Source organism: Accipiter gentilis, chromosome Z (genome assembly GCF_929443795.1).
Source record: "Accipiter gentilis chromosome Z, bAccGen1.1, whole genome shotgun sequence".
Lineage (NCBI taxonomy): Eukaryota > Metazoa > Chordata > Aves > Accipitriformes > Accipitridae > Astur > Astur gentilis.
In genome coordinates this window covers 72,822,917-72,831,266 of record NC_064919.1, presented here as the reverse complement: position 1 = coordinate 72,831,266, position 8,350 = coordinate 72,822,917, and the positions used below count along the sequence as shown (strand labels likewise).

Sequence of the window (8,350 nt, the reverse complement as noted above, 5' to 3'; positions counted from 1 at the left end):
CAGAATCCATACCCAGCAAAGGTTTGAGTCCAACTGTGACTGACACATGAGCTACCCGAGCTTTTCTGAACAGGTCTAACACAAACCCAAATTAACCAATTTCCTGCCCCTCACCAAGAGGTTTAAAACAGTTGAAAATGCAGTGGCTGTCAAATCTCTCATCCACAAAGTTCATTCCTGCTGTAGGTAAAATTCCCCCTGAAATGAAGTTTGTAAGTTTTCAAAGTTACTGCAAGCCACTGCAAGTTTCAGTCACTGTTACCTCAATTATGTTGTGTATTTATACAAATGCTTATTTTTCAGGAGCTTAATTCATGCTAAGAAGCTAATGTGTAGCAGCAGCAAATAGTTAAGCAAGCACTTGCCTTTGCAGTATTGCACCATGTTTGCGGGTCAGTGTTAACAGGCTGCTCAGAACAAAAATCCCACACTACACAAAGATCACGTAAGACTGCATAGCAAAAATAAAATACTTGCTGTACCACTGTCCAACTGCACCATTGTTCAAGTCCTTAGAGCCTCACTGACCTGTTTTGAGATGCTTTGAGGGGTTATTCTCACTCTGAGAGTAACAAAAAGATACATTTGTCATTACTTCCTCCTGTAAGTTTCCCAGTAAATCACTAAAACCCCACATTTCAGATGCACTCTTGAGCCCTGGGAATACACGGATATGTAGTACATGCAAAGTGTATTTTAACAGCTTCACCACTTGCTTTCAGACTCTCAGAAGGACCAGCTGAAAGCAGAGTAAATACAGTCCATTTGCTGTATGCTGAGAGAACAGCAGGAAAAGATTTCTCTTTGTTTAGAAACAGCCCACATAGGTACACTCAAGTATCCAAAAGCATTAACTTCATTTAAAAATGAAAGAAAGCGCAGTCAGGTGCACTTGAATTTCAAACCTAGCTGAAAATTTTTTTCAGTGATTTGCACAAGTTGATACGTTAACTGCTGAGCCTTCAGTACTGACAAAGCAGTATGCTGCTTCTGGAAGCTCATGATGAAACCAAAGGAATCACAGCAAGAACAGCCTCAGAAGCTTTAAGTTTTGGTTTTGTTTTTTTTTTTTTTTTAGTATTTTCTCTTCAAGGGCATCTGAAAATCCTCTAAACCCTTGCAGTGATTACTGCAATTCCCCGAACTTTGGTAACAGCATCTTACAATCACTTTTTAAAGCTGGGTTTGAAAGCCAGCCAAGTAGCCCAGTAACACACCACACAGGGTACAAAATCAGGCATCAATGCATAATTTGCACATACCCCCAGGTGACTGACTTCTGTATCATACCACCTACCATTTGTTGTTTACACCCAGCATAGTTAACTCAAGATATTTTTGTGTGTCAGCTTTCCACACCGATGTCCCCAGACCCTTTGGGCAACTTCTGTCCCAAATGCAGATCTCCAATCCCTCTGTGTCTGGCAGCACGTGTGCTGCAGACCTGGGCATTTCTTTTTGCCCAAGTAGCTATGACCCACTGAGTAAGCACTACTTTTGCAGGACTTTCAGTGCCCCAGAGCCGGGAAAAATGGTCAAGACTGGAAATCTCTCTTTAACTATTCCCTCCCAGAACAGCACATGCAGCCATTATTCAAGTCACTATCTTTAAGATAAAATTCTGACTCTCAGTGCTAGGGCACAATGAAACTGAGGCAAGCAGGCTAAGTCCACAGTGCCAATACTCCATTTCTCTTGCAGAGAGCTCTTCCAAGTAGCACATACAAGCCTCTTTTTAGTTTCAGCAGAGAGATAACTGTCCTTTTCAAGATGGAGGTACTATCAAATGAAAAGTCAGTTAAAGGATTTTTTTTTAAATTAATTGCTTCAATGCACACCATCAAGAAACTGTGTATGTAAATACATGTATTCTCAAGGAATGCTGTATTTCACTGAAGCAAAACACGTATAAAAGGTGACACATTTTCTAGATAAGACCATTTATTTTAACAAATAGATGAGTCTTTACGATGAACTGGAGGCTGCAACAGCTGCTCTCTTGGGCTTCGGCGTGGTTCCCTCACGGAATCCATTCCTACAAGCAGAAATATTGTTACCGCTTTTTGAAAGTATGATTCCTGCTCCAGGTTATTTTCTGACAAGAAGTATTTTAATTCAAGTTCACTAGCTTTTTTCAGCTTATCTCAGTAATGCACTGAGATCACTACAGAGTTCATATGTTCAGACATTTTTAATAAGAAACATCTTATTAACAAGTTTTTGGAATAAGCAGTATGGTTTTCACTCTATTCTGCTAAAGTAAATTTGAGTTCTTCAAATTGGAAGATTTCAGTAACTGAGCGAACACTGCAAGACTGCATCAGATACAGCACACTTGCTGAAGGCAGGCCTTACTTTATATTCCTACTAAGCAACTCAGCAAAAGATTTCACGTTGGTGAAGTGCATGCTAAATTCTTACAGAAATGCTCTATGCCTTCAACCAGATGTTAAGAGGGGCATGACAGAAGAAGAGTCAGCCCCAAGCTTGCTTTTGGATATGACGTTTCCCCTTCAGCAACACCCAGTAGAAAGCAGGCTGTAGCTGCACACTGTAAGGTATTTTCTGGCTGCTGCTGGGAAAGACTGTGCTCACCAAAACAGAAAGATGAATGGATCCCTCAACTACACCCAGCTCTGGGACTTCAAAGACTCCTACTTTTCAGTATTAAATCCAATCTACATTTTTCCAACAAGACTCTTGAATTACTTGGTGTTTTTCATTCAGCTTTCTTGTGTATTAGGCCAGAGGCTACAGAGCTCTATTTTAGAACATGGAGGTCATACGAAGAAATTCTTAATGAGTTTTAACTGTACAATATCCCCACCATTACATCATAAATACAACTCAAAGCTTTGTAACAATTTTTAGAATTTTTACTCAGAATCTGATGTTAAAGCTACTTACTGCTAACTGAAATCCAAGTAAGAGAGTGACTACTGAAGTTATTCCAGTTCTGAACTATTTTTTGTGGGCAAATGGGGACTGGAATGCACTTCAAGACTTGCCTCTTACAAAACCCCACACTTCAGTGCAACCAGCAATTTAATTGGCTCGCAAATAGAGGCAATACTACACAAAGTACATCTTTTAAAATGTGGGTGTTTTATTACAATAAACTGTGTTTTGTACTATCTACACTTAACAGAAGCATTAGAGCTTATTATACACCCTATGTGTTAACAGTGAGAGATATTTTTGTAATCCTCAAAGGAACATGCAGCCAGTTATAGAAAGCATCATTCATTTCACAATATTTTTAAGAAGACAGACCATACCACATTGACTGTACTAAATAAAAAAAAAAGTTAACTTTGAGTGATGAATTTCACAATTCAGTGGTATCCATGCAGGATTCCACACCACACTAGTCTGTAATAAAATGTTATACCTGAATCGACGGTAGACCTTTTTCAGGTGCCTCATACGACCAGTACCAGTGGTGTTGCGTCTTTTAGCCTTTGCACTCCAGTTATCTAAAACGTACAAGTTACTGTAACACATCTGCACCAAATAATTAAGTTGTACATTACATCTGTATAGCACAATTATTCAATGTGGCAAAAGCAAAGAAATAATTAAGTCAATTTCCTTTTAGTAATACTGCCCATTAGCTAAAATAGTTAAATCAGCATTAATTTGAAAAAAGCTCCAAACACTGCAAAACGACATATTGTTCCTCCAAAAGTCAAGACTACTGAAGAAGACAAAGAAACACAGATTTTTAAGCTCAAGCCAGTTAAAAGTTTGTTACTTACACTTTCTCTTACGCTTAGCAGGGTAACCACATTTCCCACAGGTGGATTTCTGCAGATGGTACGCCTTGGACCCACATCGACGACACAAGGTGTGCGTCTTATTTCGCCGCTTACCAAATGATGACGTACCCTTCGTCTGAAAAGCATTTCAAGACGTGGCACATTAGAAATATCACTAGCACTTGCAAGTCACAGCTAAGAGAAGAATAAGCTCCTCAGAAAAACACGCACGAATCCACAAAGTCCAATAAACACGTCAGAGGCACACCGAACTCTGAAACACCAACTCAGTTTCGCCTACAGGTAGCTCTCATTTTTAGAAATCATTTCTTTACGCCTCTCGCCGCCATTCCCTATCCGCCCGCCCCACCCCCCCGGACTGAAATAAAACAAAGCCACCGGGCGGTTATCCCCAACTCCCCTCTCATCTCCCCCACCTCACCACCGGTAAATAGCATACCGCTTTTTCTTGAAGAAAAGTTATTTGGAGCACGCAGGTCAGCCGCACACTCACCACAGGAGGCTCCGGCGACCGAACCCGCTCTCGCTACGTTACCGCGCGGCCGCCGCCTCAGCCACGGGGCAAGCGCCGGTCCAGCCCAGCCCAGCCCGGCCCGCAGCCAGCCCGGCCCGCAGCCAGCCCGGCGCAGACCCCGGCGCAGACCCCAGAAGCGCCCGGGCGGCAGCACGACCCCGCACGCCCACCGCGGCCTCCCCGCCCGGGCCCGCCGCCAGGCCCTCAGGCTCAGGCCCTCAGGCTCAGGCCCCGCGGAGGCCGCCCCGCCGCCGAGCCCGGCCGCAGCAGAGCGCAGGGCCGTCCCGCGCCCCAGAGGAGGCCCGTGGCCCCGCAGGGCCCGGCGCGGCGGCGGATGGCGGCCGATACCCCCCGACACCCGACGCCCGCGCCCCGGCGCTCACCATCTTCCCCGGCCGCCAGCACCAAAGAGGCCGAGCCCCGCCCCGCTTCCGCTACGGCGCTTCCGGGGGCGGTGGCGGCGGCGGTGGCGGGCTGCGGCCTGCCTGTGCCCGGGAGTCCTCTCCGTCTGGTGGCCGGGCCCGGCGGGACAGACCGGGCCCCCGAAGGCCCCGGCGCCCCGGGTGAGACCCTCGGGGGCCCCGGCCCTGAAAGGTCGGTTGTCCCCGGTGACACCGGCGCAGAACTGGTGGGTGGACAGTCGCAGTGCGTCCTAGGCCGTGGTCCGGCTGCTCCCGCAAGTAGCGGCGGAGCGTTCGTTGTCTGTCAGTGAATGTGTCTCTGGCTGGTAAAGAAAATGCTTAACGTCCCTGACGAAGCTGCCGTGCCGGCACATCATTTTTAGCTCTTCTGTGCAGTAGTGCCCGCTCTGCTGTTCAGAGGTGCCCACGGCTCCGCTTCAGGCCGCGGAGTCATGTCCTGGCCCTACTTACGCATTCAGGGAAAATTATTGTCAGGAATGAAACGCTGGGACAGGGTGCTCTTGGCTGTAACGCGTACTTTCAAAGGGAGATGACTTAAAAAACAGGCAGCCCCTCCTGCGCTCAGTCTCTGCTTGTCTGTGTTCCCGGAGCCTCCCACGCAACGTGGCAGTCTGCCTGCAGTTGAAAGCATCGTGTGGACGTCTTGATGCAGAATCGGTTTTTATTCGCATTCACTAGGCGTGCCAGCTGACCACATGTCTTCGGCAGACTCACATTCTATACACAATTATATCTTGGAAGAGTTAATTTTGGGGAGATAGCATGTACAGAGAGAAATTGAAGAAGTTCGTGTTTATATCATCACTAATACCTTGTCATCTCAAAGTCAGAAACTGGTGATAAAGCCAGTTTATTTATCCTTGATTGTAGAATTATATAACCTTGTCTAACAGCTCTTGATAAAAGTCTGGTTTACAGACTAAAAATGCAGTTATTCCAAAATACAGCTGTCTTCGCCTGCCAGCAAACTGTGAGGAACCCTCCCACAATGGACGTCTGGACAGTTGAACCCCTGTAACATGGAGCTCATTGTCCAGAAAAAAGGATCGTCCCATGGCACAATCCCCAAAGCAGTGAAGCTGCGTCTGAGTGCTGCATTTTCACTCCTGGACAAACCAGCCTTGTACGGTTGTCTCAATATTAATTTATCCTCACTTGTTTCCCTAGCATAGGCTCTCACTGAATTCCTTTGGTGCTAATTTATGTGCTGGGAGTCTTTTGACCTCTGCTACAGTTGAGGGATGGGGCAAAAAGCCATTTTGACTTTGGCTGCATTGTTTCCAGGCACATAAAGGTGTGGCCCAGGATGTTCACGCAGCTCTTTCATCTTGGTTTTCAATTTCTATTATTGAAATAACACCTAAGGCAGAGGTCTTTGCTCATATTCATTTTACCTCACCAGAAAATCCAGGCATTTACTCCATCCATGGTTCTGCTGTGGTTAAAGGAGAGAGAGAAATGGTTCCAAAGGGTAAATCATCCCACCTTAAATTAGGTGTCTAAAGTAGGCTGGAAAAATCATCATTGGGAGGACCCCTTCTCCTTCCATTAATTCTAACAGGAGCCTAGACAGTACCCTTAGGCTAGGCACATAGATGGCTGAAGTGAGGTAAAATTAATTTTGACCTGACTCACTTAATGAAAATATTTTTATAGCAACTCTTGTCTTCCTTGCCAAAAATCAAAAGAGAAAATTCAGTGTCCTAGGGATGAAATGCCATGCAGAAAAAACCCAAACCATTAACTCAAACAGTATGAATACATCCTACAGACTGGACTGGAGTCATATTTCTCCCAGCAACCTTGCTGTGTGTCTTTTAACTAGTGCCTTCTTTCCTCTTTCTTTCTTGTGAGGTGTCTGGAATCTGGAAGATGCTGTGAAGACATTGGACAGATGCCATGGCAACAGCCTCTAAAGGAAGTATGTTGGTTTGGCTGCCCGCGAGGATATGTTGCCAGAGGAATTATTCTTGTCCTTTGTGGGATAAAAATAATCTTTTTCACTCTAAATGTCTTCAAACCTGTTAGGAAAGAAAGATTTTTGGTGTCATCATGCAGTTGCCTTCAGTATTCAGGAACTTTTAGGGTAAAGAATAGGCAGACCTGTGGCTGACCCAGTACCATCTCAGAAGCTTTTAGCCCCTCTGCAGGTCATGGGTGAGGACAGAGTTCACCACTCATAGTGAACTCCAGCCTGCTCAAAACCCACAGACTCATGTACTGGCAGCTGCTGAATGGCACCAGCCTAAATTCAGCACTGGCTAATTCACCCTCCTTCTTTGATGCATAGGAAGTAGTCCAAAATGCAGAAGGTGATGTGTCTGGATTTTAGCACTGTCTTTTTGATGTAGGAAACAGCAGTCTGTCACAGCAGCTGGTGTACCATCCCAGCTTCCGCACAGCACTTTTGGTCCAGCCAGATCTGGTGATGGGAAAAATTCTTTGTCGTGCCAGCAAACTCTGATCATATTAAGCATCTAGATCAGGGTTTACTGAATGGTGTGGAGGCAAGTGCCTTTCCATATCCCCTAGCACCATGTTCTGCAGCCTGTCCGATCTCATTGGCGTTGAATAGCTGAAGCAAAATGCAACACTGGGTATGCCAATCCATTTTTTTTTACATCCCTCTGTGGTACAAGCCCCTCTGCCTCAAACTGATCCCACCCAGGGCCCATAGACCTTGCTTTGCCCTGGCACTTCTCTGGGGAAGAGGAGAATCGCCCACTTCCAGTCCCTCCCACAACTAAAGCAGAGCAGACTTACAGGTAAGTCCAGCTCAGGGACAGGGAGACCAAAACCAGGGCTGGCTAGGCAGTAGAAAGCAAGGTGGGTATGAGCACCAGATAACCCCAGTGGCATTTGTTTGGCACAGATTTGGTGTCATGCTACTACATAACACTGTCACCAGGGTGCAGTACAGCCATGCACTCCCTGATGTTCCCATGGTGGGATTTGCTCCAAAAAATACAGTAGTTGTACCAGTTCTACGAACCTTGAACACTGCTGAAAGGACTTGTGTGTGGCAAATGCAAGACTGATATCCAAGCAATTTCTGTCTAATGTCATCATATGGCATTGCTTACCTGTGTGCACGTGTAGTGCCCTTTGCACAAGCGGGGATGACGTCAAGGGATAGGAACACTGAAGATTCAAGCTTCGTATATACTAGAAGCTAGTTAGTGCCTGAAACCAGACATCCTCAGAGGTGCAGACAAGCTGAAGTCTTTATTTCTAAATGTCATCTCTTAGATCAAAGGAATACCTTTCAGTATCCTCTTGGATATTGATCACTTTGACCTAGGTAACAATGTCTCAGGCAGGCTGCAGGAGAACTGAGGAATTCAAGGGCAATGTTTTCGTAAGGGTCTGTTTGGATGCCTTTGTTCCTGGATATCATCTTGATTTGCAGAGGCAGACACCTTGGTTGGAATTAGTGGGGAAGAAACTACACTGAGTATCCGTTACAAAGCAGCCACGAGAAACATAACTTCACTTGTATCCAGGTTCTTCAGTTTGAAAATTTCCACGTGTGAATTTGAACGAGAAACATTGGTCACCACAAGATGACAGTATAGTTCAGCTAAAACTTTTCTCCTAAACAACTTGCTAGAGACTGTCTGCATGGTAACAGTAAA

The 8,350-nt window shown here is 45.5% G+C and overlaps 1 protein-coding gene and 1 non-coding gene across 2 annotated transcripts; both read right to left on the bottom strand.

The window, feature by feature from the left end:
• Positions 1-1,923: 1,923 nt before the first annotated feature.
• On the bottom strand, positions 1,924-4,760 carry RPL37 (ribosomal protein L37). The gene is made up of 4 exons (XM_049794801.1): positions 4,677-4,760; positions 3,759-3,894; positions 3,392-3,476; positions 1,924-2,035 (listed from the first exon to the last, which is right to left on the bottom strand). Exons 1-4 carry the CDS (start codon positions 4,677-4,679, stop codon positions 1,966-1,968), a joined length of 294 nt encoding a protein of 97 aa, XP_049650758.1. The 5' UTR covers positions 4,680-4,760; the 3' UTR covers positions 1,924-1,965.
• Positions 2,137-2,219, bottom strand: LOC126036643 (small nucleolar RNA SNORD72). The gene has a single exon (XR_007505200.1). It is a non-coding gene; the product is annotated as a small nucleolar RNA SNORD72 (small nucleolar RNA).
• Positions 4,761-8,350: the final 3,590 nt, after the last annotated feature.

What these genes read in the sequence shown, in the direction of transcription:
- RPL37 (XM_049794801.1), bottom strand. An exon ending in TGCTAAGCGTAAGAGAAAGT is followed by an intron (nt 3,477 to 3,758) that starts GTAAGTAACAAA and finishes TGTACGTTTTAG; the next exon opens with ATAACTGGAGTGCAAAGGCT. An exon ending in AAGGTCTACCGTCGATTCAG is followed by an intron (nt 2,036 to 3,391) that starts GTATAACATTTT and finishes TTCTGCTTGTAG; the next exon opens with GAATGGATTCCGTGAGGGAA.